This window comes from Ochotona curzoniae, unplaced genomic scaffold (genome assembly GCF_017591425.1).
Source record: "Ochotona curzoniae isolate NIBS_2020 unplaced genomic scaffold, NIBS_Ocur_1.0 contig_66, whole genome shotgun sequence".
In the NCBI taxonomy this organism is placed as follows: Eukaryota; Metazoa; Chordata; class Mammalia; order Lagomorpha; family Ochotonidae; genus Ochotona; species Ochotona curzoniae.
Window position 1 is genome coordinate 785,883 of NW_024466512.1, and position 18,896 is coordinate 804,778.

The 18,896-nt window shown below is 61.6% G+C and overlaps 1 protein-coding gene across 1 annotated transcript in view; it reads left to right on the forward strand.

Annotated features, from left to right (window-relative positions):
• The window catches only part of TCERG1L (transcription elongation regulator 1 like), a 74,316-nt gene that overhangs the window by 36,680 nt on the left and 18,740 nt on the right, over positions 1 to 18,896 (forward strand). Inside the window, exons 5-7 of the mRNA XM_040991722.1 lie at positions 8,793 to 8,890; positions 10,430 to 10,518; positions 15,366 to 15,520. Coding sequence (XP_040847656.1) covers positions 8,793 to 8,890; positions 10,430 to 10,518; positions 15,366 to 15,520 — 342 coding nt within the window. The remainder of the gene's footprint in view (positions 1 to 8,792; positions 8,891 to 10,429; positions 10,519 to 15,365; positions 15,521 to 18,896) is intronic.

Consider the following 18,896-nt stretch of genomic DNA (forward strand, 5'->3'; position numbering starts at 1 on the left):
GGACCCCTGACTCAGAAGCCATGGGTGTGGTGGTGGACATGGCTGTGGCAGGGGCAGGGTCTGTCTACCCCACAGTGGGTGAGACTGAGCCACTTATAGGTGAGGCAGCCACAGCCACAGCCACGGGGGCCTGGAGAGCACATTTTTGGGGCTTTGCGGGGAGGGGTGCTCTCCTGGGGCCCTGGAGCAGCTGGCCAGGCTGCTGGTCATCTTTATGAGGGGAGCATGGCAGGAAGGGGCCCGCCTCCCCGCAGGAGCCCCCCACCCCAGAAGGCAGCAGGTGGCATGGGTGGAGGCTCCAGAGGGGAAGCAGCGGCCATGTCTTGCCGCAGGGTCCACTGTCCCTTCTCTCCAGACGCCTGGGTCCCCTCCGGGTCTCACACTGGCGCAGGCATGCGGCCCTTGGTCTGTCCGTCTGTCCAGGCAGCACAGGTTGCTTCGTGCTCAGTCGGCCCGGCGTCCCTTGCGGGGGCTTTCAAACTTCTCAGCTATAATTATTTCTGATGACATGTATTTACTATGTGGCTAATTTACCTTGAATGCCTTGAAATTGAATTTGAGGGATGTGTTTTTCTCCCTTTCACACCAGCTGTTCCATTGATTATTTCTCACTTCCCTTCGTTGTCTGTTTAATGAAATCACGCTTGGTTTCTTCAGCGATAGGGCAGGAAGCTGTTGAATGCTGATTCTCTCGGTCCTGGCTGTGGCTGTGGGCTACCTGCTTCTGACCAGAGCCAGGAACCTAGTTCTCGTCTGGACCTGCCCTGCTCCAGCTCCTGGGGCGCACTCGAGCTGGCGGGTGGAGGCCTCTCCCGGTTCCTCAGGTGTGCCAGGGTGCTGGTCCCTGGATCCGCTGGCCTCCCGGTTCCTCAGGTGTGCCAGGGTGCTGGTCCCTGGATCTGCAGGGCTCCTGGTTCCATAGGTGTGCCAGGGTGCTGGTCCCTGGGTCTGCAGGGCTCCTGGATTCCTCAGGTCCTGGGTCTGATTCGGGAGATCTGAGACAAGGTCTGTGGTTAGCAGGTGCATGCCCGACCGACCCCACTCAGGCGCAGCCCGAAGCCACACCGGGCAGCACAGTGGAGGCTAATGGAGGCAGGACGTGGGTAATGGTGATGGTCACGTGTTCAGTGAAGCCCCGCAGGGGTACCTGGGTGTGTGCCTGCACGTGTATGGTGTGCAAGCTGTAGACACACAGACTCGTGGTGCAAGTGTGTGTCTGTGCTGACTAGCTTGGTAGCTGTCGGGTTAAGGAATAAGACTTGGCCATTTGTTTATATTTCGGGATGAAAGGGCCCCAGCCGTGGTGGCATGGCTGCTGGAGGACAGGGGGCCTGGAGCAGTGGGCTCCCCAGCTGTGGAGGGATCTGACGGACTCCTGGCTAGAACAGGGGCTGCGGGAATGACCGTCCGGCGCTGTCTCCTGAGCTCGTCCTGACACCTGCCCTGCAGGCCTGAGGAAGGCTGCTGGCTGCAAGGGTCCTGCCCTTGCTGAGGCAGGAGAGCCGGAGCGCATGGGGCCCTGGCGTGTGGGGAGGCCCAGGGGCTCTGAGGGACCCTCGTGTGGACGTGTGAGCTGCCTGCCCACAGATGTGCAGGCTGACTGGCAATCTCTCTGAGGGAACAGGGCACTGCCCACTCACTGGGCCCGAGGTGGCCTTTCTCCCGGGGGCTTCCTGCAGGTGGGGCCGAGCCTTGCCCGTGGCCTCTTCCGTGACCCTCTGGAGGGCTTTGAGAGGTTGGCACCTCTTGTAGCCTCCAGCTCAACCATGCCACAGGGGACAGGGAGGGACAGGTGGGCACGCCGGGGTCCGTGAGCTGCCCTGCCGGCTGCCTGGACACTGCACTTTCCCGTGTGGGTGATGGTCATCCCAGGGGCCCGCTTTGTGTATTCCCTGGACTAAGCAAGCTGTCGGAGGATCTGGGCTCTCTGCTCTCTGGGCGGGCAGTTCCCAAAGTCCTGCTGACCACCAAGAAGTGACTGCCAAGAAGCTAAAGTTTCCTGTGAGCAGCCAGCAGCATGGCTATCCCTGCCTGTGGTTTGTGAGGTCACATGTGTGTGACCCCCCAGGGCAGGCTGTGTGTGAGGTTACATGTGTGTGACCCCCAGGGCAGGCTGTGTGTGAGGTCACGTGTGTGCGGTCATGTGTGTGTGTGTGCGTGGCCCCATGTCATGCTGAGATGTATGTGAGGTTATGTGTGTGTGAAACCTCTCAGGGCAGCCTGTGTGTGAGGGCCCCTGGGTCACGCTGTGATGTGTGTGAGGTCGTGTGTGTGGGGGGGTCCTGGGGGAGGCTGTGTGTGTGAAGTTATCTGTGTGTGTATGTGTGTGTGACCTCCACGGCAGGCTGTCTGTGAGTGAGGTCACGTGTGTGTGTATGTAGCTCCCAGGTCATGCTGTGGTGTGTGTGTGTGTGTGTGTGTGTGTGTGTGTGTAGCTCCCAGGTCATGCTGTGGTGTGTGTGTGTGTGTGTGTGTGTGTGTGTGTGTGTGTGTGTGTGTATGTAGCTCCCAGGTCATGCTGTGGTTGTGACAGACCCTGTGCTATGTCAGGGGTTCCCCCACCTGATGTACACTGTGCTGGATTTGGGGTTCGCACATAGGGCGCGGAATCTGGGGCACTGGGTGAGCTGTCCAGGATGTTGGCAGAAAGTGTGCAGGGCCAGTGTGGTGCTGTGGCAGTGACTGCAGAATTCAAATAAGAGGAAGAGAGAGAGAGAGAGTAATGGAGAGAGAGGGAGAGAGAATGAGAGAGAGAGGAAGGGAGGGAGAGAAGGAGCGAGAGAGGGAGGGAGAGACAGAGGGAGAAAAGGAGAGACAGAGAGGGAGGGGGAGCAGGAGAGAGAGGGAGAGAGAGAGTGGAACAGGTGCAGGAGAAGGGGAACAGGAATAGGGACAGGGAGGGCAAGCAGGCACCCGCCCTACTGTCATACCCCTCCCTGCTGTCAGCCCCGCCCTGCTGTCATACCCCACCCTGCTGTCATAACCTGCCCTGCTGTCATACCCTGCCCTGCTGTCATACCCCACCCTGCTGTCTGAGCCTCCACTGCTCCCTGTGCTGGCTCTACCCCTGCTCCTGCCATGGCTGTCCCCCTGCCCTCCTGTCTCCTTGTCCTGGCCATCCTGCCCTGTGCCCTGCCGTGGCTGTCCCCCTGCCCTCCTGTCTCCTTGTCCTGGCCATCCTCCCCTGTGCCCTGCCATGGCTGTCCCCCTGCACTCCTGCCGTGGCTGTCCCCTGTCCCCTGCCCTGTGCTGAGTTGGTTCTCGCTGCCCCCGCCTTGGCTCTGGGACAGACTCACCCCCGCCCGGGCCTCTGGAGATGTGCCCGTTGTACATCCAGCCAGCACGTTTTGCTGTGTCTGCTTCATACCCTTGATCTTGGCAAGGCTGTGGATGAGGCAGTCAGCCTCAGCTCCGAGCTGGAGATAGAATTCTCCCCCTGAGCCAACACACGCCTGACTGACACCCCCAGGGCCAAGGCTTGAGCTCTCGGTGAAGCTCCGGGCGCTGGGAGCTAGGGATGGCGACAGTTGCTGTGGCTGCGGGTGGCTGGGCCGTTGTCCCTTCCCCACAGGACCTTCCCGGAGGCCTGCAGCCCCAGCAGCTGCAACCACAGGCTGCTTCCCAGCACTCATGGCAGATGAGTGCCACAGAAACAACCCCGTGGATCTCAAAAACATTCTGTACCCATGCGACTTGCCTTTCCATCCATCACCCACGATTTCTACGTGCTCTCTTGTATTCTGTGGTCTGTACCTGCAGACAACAGGTCAAAGTCTAACTTTCAGGCACAGTAAGAGATTAAGAAGTATAAGTCACAATACAGCACAAGGATGGCAGCAGAGTGAAGCCATCACCTGAGAGTTCAAGTTCACCTGAGAGCAGTGTCCCCCACGCTCACCGCTCTATGACGGGCACAGTGGGGGCACAGGCAGATGGGCACAGTGGGGGCAGAGACGGGCACAGTGGGGGACGGGCCTGAGACGCAGCTCCTTGCATCCTCACCTGAGAGCAGTGTCCCCCACGCTCACTGCTCTGTGACGCGTTGGGTGATGAGGCGGGCACAGTGGGGGAACAGGAGGATGGGCACAGATGGGCACAGTGGGGGACGGGCCTGAGACATAGTCCTACGCATCCTCACCTGAAAGCAGTGTCCCCCACACTCACTGCTCTGTGACGGATACGGTAGGGGCACAGGTGGGCATGGTGGGGGCACAGGCAGGCACAGTAGGGGCACAGATGGGCACAGGGGGGGACAGGCCTGAGACGCAGCTCCTTGTATCCTCACCTGAGAGCAGTGTCCCCCACGCTCACTGCTCTGTGACGCGCTGGGTGATGAGGCAGGCACAGTGGGGGACAGGCACAGTGGGGGAACAGGAGGATGGGCACAGATGGGCACAGTGGGGGACGGGCCTGAGACATAGTCCTACGCATCCTCACCTGAAAGCAGTGTTCCCCACACTCACCGCTCTGTGACGGATACGGTGGGGGCACAGGTGGACATGGTAGGTGCACAGGTGGGCATGGTGGGGGCACAGGCAGGCACAGTAGGGGCACAGGCGGGCACGGGGGGGAACGGGCCTGAGACGCAGCTCCTTGCATCCTCACCTGAAAGCAGTGTCCCCCACGCTCACCGCTCTGTGACGGGTACGGTGGGGGCACAGGTGGGCATGGTAGGTGCACAGGTGGGCATGGTGGGGGCACAGGCAGGCACAAGGGGGACAGGCACAGTGGGGGTACAGGCGGGCACAGTGGGGGACGGGTCTGAGATGCAGCCCCACACATCCTCACCTGAGGACCCTGCTCGGTGGCGCTCCAGAGCTGGGATGTGCTCATGTCTCCCACCCAGACAACGCAATGCAGCTGGGACTAAGTGCTCACCTGGCCCGTGCCTGTGATTTGAGTATGGAGCAAAACCACACAGACTCTTCCTCCTCGGTGTCCTAGAGGCAGATGAGTTCTTAGCAGGGCCACAGGGCCCTCTGCGCCTGTCTTGTCTTTCTGTATGCAGAACCAAGCGTGTTCTGACTCGAGGCTCACTTTGACACGTGTGTGTAGGCAGCACACTGTGCCTCTACCTGGGGCCTGGTGAAATACCATGCCGGTCACTTGGACTGAGGGCAGTGACAGCTCAGCAGCTGGCCACCCGCCTCGAAACCAAGAGACCCATGAAGTGAGTGCAGGTAGGGGTCTACACACCGGAGTGAGGAGCGGCGTGATGGGTCCCGAATCCCTGTTTGCAGGCACCTGCGCCGCGGCTGGGCCCTCTGCTGGGTGAGGGCCTCTTGCTTCCTCTGTGCACCAAGCAGGGAAGGCCCTGGAGCTTTTGGTGTGGAGTGCCATGCTGGGCACCCTGATAGCACCCGGTGTCAACCCAGAAACCACCCCAACCACAGCTCCGCAGGCCGCAGGAAGCGCCTGACCCTCCAAGGGCGTGGGAAGCCGAAGGGAAGCCTGGGCTGTCTGTTTTGCGGGGCTTTTTCGGATGGAGGTGTTTGGGTGCAAGGGGTGCCTTGTGGAAAGTACAGATCTTTACGGTGATGAGATACCACGTCCACAGCAGCCAGGCCTACCTGGTTTCTGCAGTAGACCTGTCATCGAGCCCAAGGTAAGTTCTGGGCAAAGAGTTAGCCCTGCAGGTATAGTTTATTAGTAACAAAGACCAGGTGCCTGAAACCAGGCCTGATGGGATCATTAGCAATGCAGGGCGGACGACCTATGGGAGGGAGGGAATATGAAGGGGGAGGGCCCGCAGGATAAGGGGTGGGAGGGGAAGGGGTCCACAGGTGAGAGGTGGGAAGCAGAGGGGTCCACAGGTGAGGGGTTGGAGGGGGAGGGGTCCACAGGTGAGAGCCTGGAGGGGGAGGGGCCAGCAGAGTGGGAGGGTGAAGGGCCACAGAGTGGCAGACTGCCAGAGTCCCTGTGTGCTCTTGGCCATCTTCTGTCCACTCCTGGGAAGAGATGCACCCATCCATGGTACCCGAGCACAGGGGAGGAGACACGGCCTGTGGGAGAGACACGGCCTGTGGGAGAGACACGGCCTGCGGGAGAGACACGGCCTGCGGGAGAGACACGGCCTGCGGGAGAGACACGGCCTGTGGGAGAGACATGGCCTGTTGGAGAGACATGCCTCTGGAGGAGAGACACGACTGCTGAGCCAGGATCACGATCAATCTGGAGAGAGAGAGCAGACCAAGGGGTGACGACAGAGAACAGTGTGTTCCCCTCGCTCAGGTCCACTGTGCTGGTCGCTGAGTAGCACCTCAGGGCTGATGCCCTTAGCCCAAGCCTAGCAGGTGTCTCTCCCAAGGGCTCTGGAACCTTCTGGGCAGTGCTCACAGTAGGATGTGTATTAAGGGGGTTGAGGGGCAAGGACCAGAGGACTCTGTGGGGAAGGGAGGAACTGTTCAGGCAGAAAGGGCCGATTCTGAGGAGTGAAAACCCCTGGGGTGCACGGGAGTGTGGGGATCCGGAATGACTCCCCTAGATGCTGGGGTAGCACTGGTCACGGCGCAGGGGAAGGCTGGTACCAGGTCACAGCAAGGAAAGGAGGGCTAGCTCCCAGACCAGGGGTTCCGGGAGGACCCTGCATGGTGGTGCAGAGCTAGGGTGCTGTCCACAGCATGGAGGGCAGAGGGGAGCAGTTGCATGCCAGGGACCTGGGCTGTGGAAGATTCCTAGACACCCACAGAGAGGAGCCGGGTCACATCCCAGTCTGCCAGGAAGACCCGGGTGGGTTTGCAAATGTCACTGCTGGTCTATAGGGGGAGATTGGCCCTGAGTTACACAGACTGGGGAGGAGTAGGGAGGTGTGGGACAGGGGTGAGGCCCTGAGTACACAGCCCAGGAAGGAGTGGGGAGGCACGGGCCCCCAGGCAGGGGTGAGGCTCCAGAAGAGCATCTGTGTGAACCTTTTCCAGGACCAGGGCGCTGCTCTCACTGGGGCTTCATTATATGTGGAAGATTGATTGCTCTAAATTTTTTATAGCTTTAAAAGAGGCAGTCATTAAAAATGCAAGTGGAAGAGCAAGCCCCCATCCTGGGTCACACCAACTAGAGCTTAGCGCTGGGGGAGGCGTCCCCCTTCCCAGGCATTCCAGGAAGGCCCCTGCCCTTGTCACAGAGTGTGGTGGGCCTGGTGGACAGGTGGCTCTTACAGGGGACGGGCGGTCTGCTCTGATGCCAGCCCGTGTGGGGCTGACATTGCCAGTCAATGCCAAGAGTTCGCCATCCTTCGGCACACAGCCAGCGCTTCGAATCCTGCATCCACTAAAGGTTAGGTTTGCCTTGCACTAATTAAAACCATTTGTATCAAGTGACTGGAGTAACTTTCTTTTTGAAAATAAAGGAAATAACCAAAAGAAGTTGTTAGGAAAGAAATAGGTCTGAGTTAATGCCATCAACCAGGCTGCACACTGCACTATTAATTTTATTGCATCTGGATGTGAGAGTAAATCAGCTCGATGAGGACTGCACTCATGTAGATGAGCCTGCAAAAGGCAGAGTTGGCTCACACGATCTCTTGGAGAGAGGCCGACGAGGGCTGGAGTGCCCGGCCGTCAGGGGCCGCCCGGCCTCCTTGATCGTCTTGGTTCCATTGCATGGGGCTGAGAGCAGCTCTGCTTTCTGAGGGCATCCGTGCACCCACCTCCCGCAAGCGGCTTAGCCTGCGACAGATTTCCCGCAAGTCACGGTGGCCCACGGGTACGACGGCCAGGCTGGGAGCAGGACACAGAAGGGGCCCCAGGCCATCTGTCCTGTTGTCGGAGGCTGCGATGCAGTCATTAGCTTAGCCCTGTCTGGGGTGGAGTCCAGCTTGGGATGGTGGGCCTGCCTGGGGTGGTGGGCCTGCCTGGGGTGGTGGGCCTGCCAGGGGTGGTGGGCCTGCCAGGGGTGGTGGGCTTGCCAGGGGTGGGGGGCCTGCCTGGAGTGGTGGGCCTGCCAGGGGTGGTGGGCCTGCCAGGGCTGGAGGGCCTGTCTGGGGTGGTGGGCTTGCCAGGGCTGGGGGCCTGCCAGGGCTGGTGGGCCTGCCAGGGCTGGTGGGCCTGTCTGGGGTGGTGGGCCTGCCAGGGTTGGGGGCCTGCCAGGGGTGGTGGGCCTGCCTGGGGTGGTGGGCCTGCCTGGGCTGGAGGGCCTGCCAGGGCTGGTGGGCCTGCCTGGGGTGGTGGGCCTACCAGGGCTGGAGGGCCTGTCTGGGGTGGTGGGCTTGCCAGGGCTGGGGACCTGCCAGGGCTGGTGGGCCTGCCTGGGGTGGTGGGCCTGCCTGGGGTGGTGGGCCTGCCTGGGGTGGTGGGTCTGGGGTGGTGGGCCTGCCTGGGGTGGTGGGCCTGCCAGGGCTGGTAGGCCTGCCAGGGCTGGTGGGCCTGTCTGGGGTGGTGGGCCTGCCTGGGCTGGTGGGCCTGGGGTGGTGGGCCTGCCAGGGGTGATGGGCCTGCCTGGGGTGGTGGACCTGCCAGGGGTGGTGGGCCTGCCTAGGGTGGTGGGCCTGCCTGGGGTGGTGGGCCTGCCAGTGGTGGTGGGCCTGCCAGGGGTGATGGGCCTGCCTGGGGTGGTGGGCCTGCCTGGGGTCCAGCGTTACAAGCTTGGGGTAGACAGGAAAGCATGGTCATGTGCAGAACGCATGGACTGCCGGGAAACATGGGGGCTGTAGCTCCCGGGAATGGCCGGATTGGCTGTTCCCACCTGTGCCCGAAGCCCAGGCGTTCGGACCTCAGTCCACACAGGCCCCATCGTTTCCTGCATGGTGACCGGAGGTGGCCTGTGCAGCACTAATGCCGGTTGCTCTGATCCCACAGACAGAAGCACGGAGTGCAGCCAAGCTCCCCACGCTCCAACCCTGAGGCTGCCCCCAGCCCCCGAGCAGAAGAGTATGGCCACCAGCGCTGAGGACAAGGTCGGTCAGGAGCAGGGCTTAGGGGCCAGGCACCCGCACGTGTCCCAGTGTGGTGTTTGTCCAGGATCCTGCTGGTCTGTGCAGAATTGCTGGGTGCCGGCCAGCAGCCCTGGGATCCCTGGGGAGTGTGGCTGGGCTGTGCTCCAAGCTCGCAGACAGGGCCTCCCCTGGCTTCCACGTGGACACTGCTGCTACCAGGCATGACTTGGGCTGCTGCTTTGCTGTTAGAGAAAACCCAGGTCTGTCTTTTGTTTCTGGGACATGGGCTCCTGGGCCAGCGTCTGTGCCCTCTGGCTGCTGGCAGGCCACACCAGAGCTTGGTGGACACGACGTTTGATGCAGCTGAGTGGGGCTTGGAGCAGCCTCAATGGCCTTTGCTGGCTGTGTTTGCAAACCCCAGGGAGCATGTACTCAGCTCCTGTCAGGCACACTGGCTCTGGGGCCACCCCACCATACCTGCTGCTACCCTGGGGCCACCCCCACCTGCCCCTCCCCTGGGGCCACCCCCCACCCCCCACCTGCCCCTCCCCTGGGGTCACCCCCCACCCCCCACCTGCCCCTCCCCTGGGGTCACCCCCCACCCCCACCTGCCCCTCCCCTGGGGTCACCCCCCACCCCCCACCTGCCCCTCCCGTGGGGTCACCCCCCACCTGCCCCTCCCCTGGGGTCACCCCCACCCCCCACCTGCCCCTCCCCTGGGGTCACCCCCCACCCCACACCTGCTCCTCCCCTGGGGTCCCCAGCTGGGGTCACCCCTCAAAGGCATCTGGTCATGTTCTCCTGGTCCCTTTGGTTGCTGTTGGATACTCCCTGTGAAGGCTGCTCTGGGGTGTGGTTTGTGACAGCCTTTCTGAATTCCCCTGGGGTCATTCTTGGTTGTGTCCTGACCTTTCAGGGGAATCACAGAGAATCCCTGTGGCACACACAGTCTGCACCCCGGGGTGGAGGACCCTGGCTGTGGGAGCGCCAGCCTCACCCAGCCCGTATGCCCCTGAGCAGGTGACAGCATGCAGGGACCTGGGTGGTGTCTGACAATGCCCTGAATGGGGTCAGGCTCTCCTCCCAGTGCCCAGTGGAGGCCCCAGCCCTGGCTGCTCAGTGGGAGAATACAGGAGGAACCTCCCCTGATGCCAGCAGATCCCCGCCCCAAGCCACCTGGGCCATCGTCCTTGTCCTTGAGGTTCATGGGGCTTGTGTAATATCCCTTTAACTCTCTGGTCCCAGTTGATTCACCCCTTCCAGTCTGAAATGGGCTGGGCCTTTCTCAGCCAGGGGACTGGCTCCTGACTTCCTCCTGCCCCAGGGGACCTGGGCATGCCTGCCCAGGCTGCACTGCCAGGCGTCTGCGCCCAGGCGGTGTGGTGTGCTGGGATGCAGGGGTCTTCCCAGTTCTCGGCAGGGGCTCACCCACTGCCGCTGTGCTGGGTCAGGTTGTCTGCAGTGACATTGCTGATTCCAGAGCCTTCCCTTGGTGCCTGGCTGAGAGGCGTGTGCAAAGTTAACAGTGGCCTCTCTCTCTCTGTCTCCCTCAAGGGGCAGGGGCCTCCTTCCATCCTGGTGAGAGGGGACGACAGCGCGCCTAGAGGAAACAGACCTGTGGCTTCCACGCCTGTGCCTGGGTCACCCTGGTAAGAGGCCTTTGTCCCCGCACCTCGTCCCTGCCTGTGTGCGGTGCCCCTAGGGAGAAGTATGCGTGCGTGCCTGCCTGTGGTGTTTTAAAGCAGGTCCACGGACAGTCACTCCAGGGTACGGGTTTCCCACTGAGGGTGGACACGGGCAGGGCCAAGTGGATGCAACATGCTGGTATTTCAAAGGGTTTTCTGCTGCCAGCCAACATGACCAAGTGGCCCACCTGGTGGGCAGGTGAGGACCTAATGGATAGGTGGTGGGGACCTGATGGGCAGGGGGGAACCTGGTGGGCAGGTGAGGACCTTATGGGCAGGGGGACCTGATGGTGGGGACCTGATGGTGTGGACCTGATGGGCATGGGGCCTGATGGGCAGGTGGGGACCTGGTGGGCAGGTGGGGACCTGATGGGCAGGGGTACCTGGTGGGCAGGTGGGGACCTGATGGGCAGGGGTACCTGGTGGGCAGGCTGTGTCTAGGGCAGCTCTGCTCTCAGCTGAGTCACTTCTCATGGTCATGGCCCGGTACCTTCGATGTCCTCCTTGGCGTCTACTTGCCCTACAAGCCCCTGACCCCTCAGCAAGACTGGCAGAAGCTCTAGGTTGTCACTGCTGACCCGGGCCCACACTGGGTCCTGTGGCTGCAGATTACCGCCCTCAGCTGCAGGCCTGAGCTTCCCTGGTCAGCAGGACTTTGAGAATGTGGCAACAGAAGGAAAGGCAGCCCCAGGGCCCCAGCTTGCTCTTGTCCCCCCGTGCTGCCTCCAGGCAACGGGAGAGAGCTCAGTGGGGCAGGGTTCCTGGGGCCACTGCGGGGGGGAGGCGGTGCCCAGGGGAGGCCCAGGGGAGCCTGACCATCACCGGGCAGGTCCTCGGATGCACTGTCACTGTAGGGACATCCCCAGACTGAGATGGGCTGCAGATGTGGTGTGAGTGCTGGGGCTGGGCAGGCAGGGGAGAGCGTGGGATCCTCCTTGCTGCAGGTGACCCTGGGCTGGGGGCAGATACTTCCTCAGTGCTGACAGCAGAGTGGCCACACGGGCCTCCTGGAGTGTAACCATGGGAGAAGCACTGACTGTGTCGGCCTGGGATGACAGCAGGGCAAAGCACCGTCATCCCTGCCAGAGCTCCTGTCTGCAGCTCAGTCTCTCCAAGACCCAGGGCCTCCTCCAGGGCATGGCTCATGCCTGAGCTGAGCCGGCCAAGGGGAGTAGAAGAGCAAGACCAAGACCAAGGTTCGCTCCCGCGGGCCCCTCCTGCTCTCCCCGGGCGCAGGACGGCGGGGGGGGGGGCCGGGGGAGCTGGCGTCACATCTGAGTTCGGCTCCCATCTGGGGTGTGTTCTTGCTAGAGGAGTGTGGGTTTTCTCACTCGAAGGATCTGATTCTGTTCACCGTTTGACTTTTTGCCCAAATGGTGACATGGAAACCTTTGTCTCTCGCCGGGAAGGAGTTGACTGTGTTTGCTGGAGTTGATGCCATGGGGGAACTTCAAAGATAATTGCTAAACAATGTGTGAAATCAATGAGCTTTTGGCTGAAATGACAATAAAGGTCAATGCCAGGGATTAATTTGCATCTTCAAATCGTTTAAAAGGCAAAAGATTTGCAAAAGATGAGCCATCTTTGTGAAATTATGAAGTACACATTGGTGCCGGGTTTGGCATCAATCTTTCCTGCAAAGCCAGACCACCGCTCAGCAGCCGCACCCCCATTCTCCTGTGCTTACCGGCTGGCAGCAAGTGTGGCCACCCCAGAGGGCAACTTTGGAGGGTGCTGCCCAGCAGCTGTTCATCCAGAGGAGGGGAGGCGGCGAAGATGGAGGAGGAAGTGACACGGGGTGTCCCTCAGACGTGAGGGTGTGTGTCACCACCAAGCAACTGGCCAGTGGAGAAGTGAGTGTGGGCAGACGCTGGGCACAACCAGCGTGGTACTACAAACACTGCATAACCACGATGCAACGAGCTGACCGCTGCCGTGGGTCCTGGCTTCGTCAGTAATCTGCCTGTAAGATTGATGACATTGTTTATTAGTAACTATCTTGAAAAGCTGTATTTATTTATTTGAAAGAGTTAGAGACCAGGAGAGACTGTTGATCCACTAGTTCACTCTCCAGGTGGCTGTGGCAGTGAGGGTTTGGCCAGTGCTGAGGCCATGTGGGGGCTTGGCCAGCGCTGAGGCCATGTGGGGGCTTGGGCCATCTAGTGCTGCCTTTCCGGGTAGTTAACAGGGAGCAGTGGGACACCCCTGTGGGTTGTAGGTGGAGCCTTCGCTCGCTGTAACGCAATACTGGCCCCTATTTGTAACTACTGGCTTATTGGTATTTACTCAAAATGGCTTCTCTGGAGCTTCCAGAATAAAGGCAGTGCGTGTTTGGCTTGGTGCATTCCACTGCAAGCTTGGCGGACAGCAGAACACCTCCAGGGAGGGAGCGTTTCCTGGGGCCCAGGGCTGCAGCGGAAGTTGGGGTCCATGTTTGTGCTTGGCTGCTGACTTCAGAGCTGGGTCCGGCCTGTGGTGGGGAGAAGCCCAGCGTCCCTGTCTGCCCCTGCCGGCGTGGCCCGATTGTGTCAGAGGAAGTGCAAAGGCTGGGATGCTGCAGGAAGCATCCCTGTGGTCCCCGGCAGGGGTGGGGGAGAGAAACAGGGACTGGGAGACAGCTAGCCAGTGGCATGTGCAAGCCATTCCTCTCCAGGGACCTCTTCGGAGTCCACGGACCCTGCTTTGCCTGTCATTGCCACGTGGTGAGGGCCTGGACGTGGAGTCTGGCTACTGTGAGAGAGGAGCCCTTGGTGTGGGGGAAGCTGGGGCAGGGTCCAGGGCGGGGCCAGGGAGTGTCACCATGCACCCCCATGAAGGCGGGCTGGGTCCCACGTGGGTGCGTGGGTCATCCTCGGCTCCTTCCCAGGTGTCATAGCAGGGAGCTGGGCTGGAAGTGGGGTTCCCCGGATGGGGTGGGCTCACGCACAGCTGAGCTGCAAGCTAGCCTGCAGCTTCTGCTGTGAAAACAGAAAACATGTGTCCCTGAAATGACTGACGCTGGATGCTGGACAGCGACCTTGTTCGGATTCTGCAGGGACGCCTGGTGGGCAGCTGAAACGGGGAGGCTGGGCCGGGCTCTCCCAGGCACCCTGCTGCCCACGGAGGCCTTGGCGCGGCGCGGGCTGGGGAAGGAGATGCTGGCACTCCCCTCCCCCCACCCTCCCACCCCAGGACACTGCAGGGCAGTTGGTGGAAACTGTTGCTGACCCAGGCCGAGGTCCACCCACCAGGCCCCCAGCCTCCTCGGTCAGGGGCTGGAGACCCCTGTGATGGGCACAGGTGGCAGGCTCCCTGCTGAGCCCTGGGGCCTGCACCGGATACATATGCACATGGGGCAAGAGCCTGGCTAGATGCTGGGTACCCACAGGGCAGGCTCTCCAGTGGGCCCTGGGACCTGCACTAGTTATGGGGCCTGACCAGGCACTGGGACAGATAGGGGCCTCTCTGGGTGCTGGGTGTAGGGCCGGGGCTTGTCTGGGTGCTGGGTACCCACAGGGCAGGGGCCTGGCAGGGTGCTGGGACAGATAGGGGCCTCTCTGGGTGCTGGGTACCAACAGGACAGGAGCCTGGCTGGGTGTTTCTTGTCTCCAGCCTGGAGTGGCATGCGGGACATCTTGTCTGCAGGGCCTTCCTGGAATGCATGGGGGAGGGGACTGCAGCCGGGGAGGGGTGCTGAGGGCAAGCGTCAGGCTGGAGAGCAGCTGGGAGCTTGCTGCCCTCTCCCTGTGCTGCCGAGCCCCACCCACAGTTCCCTCATCCCCAACTGCCAGTGGGTGGGACAGATGCTCAGTCCTCCCCAGGGCAGTCCACCTGACGTCCAGACCCCAAGGGAGGCGCAGACCAGGGACACCAGCCCTGTCCAGCACCGTGGAGTGCCAGGCCCCACCGGCAGGAGGAGCTCTGGAGAGGGCCTGTGTGGGAGGGGCAGGAGGCCAGCCCTGGGGGCTGAGCTGGAAGCTGGGGGAGAGGCCCCCGGGGTGCAGAGCTGCTGGCTGGCTGTTTGCAGGGGGATCGGAGGATCCTTTGTAGAGCAAAGCAAGCCTGCCTTGTTCTGTGGAGCCTGGGATCTCCTGCATTAAGGCTGCGCCGAGTGGATGAGGCGTCCACCGCCTCACTGTGGTGCACTAATGACCCCCTCTGGGATGCCGGGCCGTGGGAGGGGGAGGGAAGCTGGCGGCTGCCCAGGAATTCCGCTGCCCAGCTAAGGAAGGGGAGCGTGCACACATTACTGGAAGTGGGCATAAAATGCTACATAAAATTAATTTTGCATGTTACAGCTGGCTCCATCCGGTTGAAAACAACCATAACTAGCACACAACTGACTTGTCAGGGGAGCCCCATTTACTTACCTGCCTCCGACTCTGGGCTTCAGCTCCGTGTGCCCAGCACCATCCTGGGCACAGGACCAGGGCTCTGTGTGGCCTCTGCTGCCACCCCTACTCGCCTGGGCAGATCTGCTGCGCCCTGACTTTGGATGTTGGATGGCGGCAAGTGAGAGGCTTAGCGCTTGCTGCCCGCCAGGGGCGCACTCGGCCCTGGGGGACGGCTCTGCTGGTGACCCCTGCAGCCTCTGGAGTTGCAGCGTCTACAACGAAGACCAACGCAGGGCGAGCCTGGCCACACCCATCTTCAGGTGCCGCACTGCCGTCCAGCAGGCCAGGGGTCCGAGGAAGGGCAGAGCCCTGGGGCCTTCCGCTGGAGCCCTGTGCCCATGTTGGCTGCTTGGTTTTCTGCGGGCACAGGCTGGCTGGGCACCTGCTGACAGCTTTGTAACACCTGAGAGTCCCTGAGGAGAGACTTTCCACCCACAGGTGCGTGGTGTGGACAGGCGACGATCGCGTGTTCTTCTTCAACCCCACCATGCAGCTCTCTGTCTGGGAGAAGCCCAGGGACCTCAAGGACCGAGGGGACCTCAACAGGATTATCGAGGACCCACCCCACAAGCGCAAGCTGGAGGCCTCAGCAGGTAACTGAGGGCCAGGCTGGCCAAGGGGACCTGTGAGGGTGCGTGTGTGGGCGACGTGCCCACATGGCAGTGCCCTGGGCATAGCTGTATGAAGGGCTGCAGGCTCATTCCGGCGGCTTGCATCCAGGGTCTTGGCGCAGATGTTGGGTCCTGACAGGGTGGCCTGGGGCATGTGTAGAAGAAACCCTTCCAATGGCTGCCGCCCATTGCCACGAGGCCCGGCTGGCTGAGCACGCGCAGGTGTCTTGACCCCAGGAGGTGGGGGGCTCTGGTGGAGCCTTCGTGTTCCTGGGGTGCTGTCGGGGCATTCATGACACTTGCGATCCGTGGTCCGTGAGATGCTGCCGTCTGCCTGCTGCTGTGAGGAGGCGCGTGCCTGGGAGCACTTCCTGCACGCTGTTGGCAGCGCTGAGTGTGGGGATGGCGGCTCTGTTAGCTGTGTTAGTCTCCTAAGGGGGAGGAGCGACAAGTGCAGCGTGTCTCACTGAAGGTAATGACAGAATCCTCCGAGCGCTCCAGTCAGTGGGCTCGGGGAGACAGGTGCCCGGCGGGTGCAGGCTGAGCTTGGGTGGCTCGGCGCTGTCACAGAGCTGCTTCTCCACCCCCTGCACACCCTGGGGAGCTGGGAGTAGTTCGAGGGCGCAGGGGTCGGAGTGGTGATTCTGCTGTGGGGTGGGCTCCCTGGCCTGTGTTCCTGTGGGTGACCCGGTGTTGTCTCCCCGAGGGCGGGCGGAGCTCACGCTCAGTCCCAGAAGCCCTTGCATCCCTGCTTCCTGCACTCACTCAAGGCTGGGGGGAGTGCCGCTCAGCTCCCCACTCTGCCTCCGGCCAGCTGTGCTGCCCAGGCCTGCAGCTCTGTGGATGGGGACACAGACCTGAGCCCCCAGGAGGCGCCTCCATCCATGCTCCATTTCACCCCATTGACAAGTATCTCATAGAACCTTCCATGTAAGGAATCTAGCTGGTGCCCCCCGAATAATTGAGACATGGCGTGTCGTAGAGTTTTGTCCCCCCATCTATTGGCTGTGTCTCCATAGACGCCTGTGTGCAAAATGCCAACCCTGTGTGGCTGCAGGATGAGTCTAACCTTCCTGCCTCTTCTGAGAGGATGACATTGTCCTGGAAGAGCTGCAGGATATGTAAATGACTCCAGTGGGCCACCTCTGGCTGCCCGGCCCCGGTGCTGGCCTTTGAGAACGCAACTCTCCAGAGATCCCAGCTGGGAGCTTTGCAATGGAGCAATTAGGGCAGGAGATGTTTCTGGAGGATTAATTAAGGAATTAATTAATTAAGGCAGAGTGGACGGCCTGGGCCCTGGGTGGCCCATTGGCATTTCCTGATAGGGTCGTTCATCACAGCCCATCCACTGCCATTCTAATGAACTGGTGGGCAGCTTGCCTTGGCTGGATGACCCTGTCTTGCAGATGCGGCTAGGGTGTGAGCCACAGCAGAGCCCCTTCTGGGTCTGAGTGGCACATGGGGGCGTCCTGGTGGAAGTAAAGCGAGGACGGCCCACAATGGCCACACGTCTAGCTTCACTGCAGGAGTGTCAGCATTGCAGACAGGGTGGGGTCACCATCACAGACAGGGCAGGGTCAGATCACAGACAGGGCGGGGTCACCATCACAGACAGGGTGGGGTCACCATCACAAGGCGGGGTCAGCATCACAGAAGGGCGGGGTCAGCATCACAGGGCGGGGTCAGATCACAGACAGGGCGGGGTCACCATCACAGGGCGGGGTCACCATCACAGACAGGGCAGGGTCACCATCACAAGGCGGGGTCAGCATCACAGAAGGGCGGGGTCAGCATCACAGGGCGGGGTCAGATCACAGACAGGGTGGGGTCAGCATCACAGGGCGGGGTCAGCATTACCTGTTTCTGGCCTTGCTCTGGACACCCACTGGGACTCCAGTGGCCCCCTTGTGACCTGGCTGAGCACTGGTTGGTGGTGGAGGCTCTGGTGTGCGTGGTGTTGGGCATTATGCCTGCTGCCAAGCAGGGAGTTGGGGTTCCACCCTGCCCTGTTCTTGGTGTGTTGGCTGAGCTCCCACCAGCTCCAGTGTTATCACCCTTGCCAGAAGCTTCGTGTGGTCTCCGTGTGGACCTGTGGAGTCCTCTCACGACAGGTCACTTCCTGCAGGCACAGCTCCCTGGCCTGGGCCACCCCGCCTGCTCTGTGCACTCACTGGGAGCTTTGGGGAAGACTGGGGCATGTATCAGGGGTAACAGCAACTGTGGCCTCCTCCCCTTGGGTAGAGGAGAGACGAGGCAGGGCAGCGAGGGTGGCCAGAACTCCATCCCTGCCTCCCTTCTGTGTGTCTCAGTTCCATGGCCCAGGAGGATGGCGTGTGCAGGGTGATGGAGGGGGGTGGCATGTAGAGGGTGGTGGAGGGGGATACATGTGCACCTGTCACCTCCTAGGGTCTCTATAGTCTTGGTAGCCCCAGGAGGTGAGTGCTGAAAGAGGGGGTTAGAGTGAAAAACCATCAGGCAGAGCTCAAAGAGGGCAGCGGTCAGGGGACCCATGGCTGGGTCTGCAGGGTAGCGGTCAGGGGGTGTGGGGTTGGGTCTGCAGGGCAGTGGTCAGGGGGTGTGGGCTGAGTCTGTAGGGCTGAGTCCCAGGCTCTTGCCCAGAAGCCCTGTGCTCACCTGGTCTGGCCTCTAGCTGGACCACTGCTTGGTCCTTAACAGTTGGGATAAGCAGGCCCTGCCTGTCCCTGCCAAGGGCCCTGTGAGCTCCAGGACCCGGGGTTGGGGGGACAAGGCTCCCCAGTGAGCTCCAGTGCCCAGAGGAGACATGGGGGACACAGAGCAGGTGGGAGAGCTCTGGGAGGGCCATTGGCTTAGGGGAGTGGGGACACAGAACGAGCAGAAGGGGTGACGTAGTGGGAGGTACATCCCTGTGCACTCGCTGGTGCTCTCCAGGGAGCGGGTTGTGCTGGAGCTGCAGTTCTCATAGGCACCAGTGTCACCAAGGACATTGACAGTCTCTGCTGCTCTCCTGCTGCCATTTCCACCCTCCCGAGTCCCCACAGTCCTCACAGTCCCACCCCTCCATGTCCCCACAGCCTCCACCATCCCGTGTCCCCACAGCCCCAAGCTTCTGGAACATGAACCAACAAGTGGATGAGGATCAGGGTGACTGCAGAGCTGTCATCAGACTTGCATGGCAGTGATGATTGTTGGGGGTTCCGAGCAGAGGATAGGGGCCTCTAAGGGCCAACCAGGGATCTTCTGCATACACCAGGTTCTCATGGCTCGGTAGGCGTGAACACCTGGAGGGACGCTGCCCCCTCTGGGACGGGCTGGCAGCAGGAGGGTCCCGGTGAGGCACAGGGCAGGGGGGCAGGTGGGCATGGGTGGCTGTGCCCAG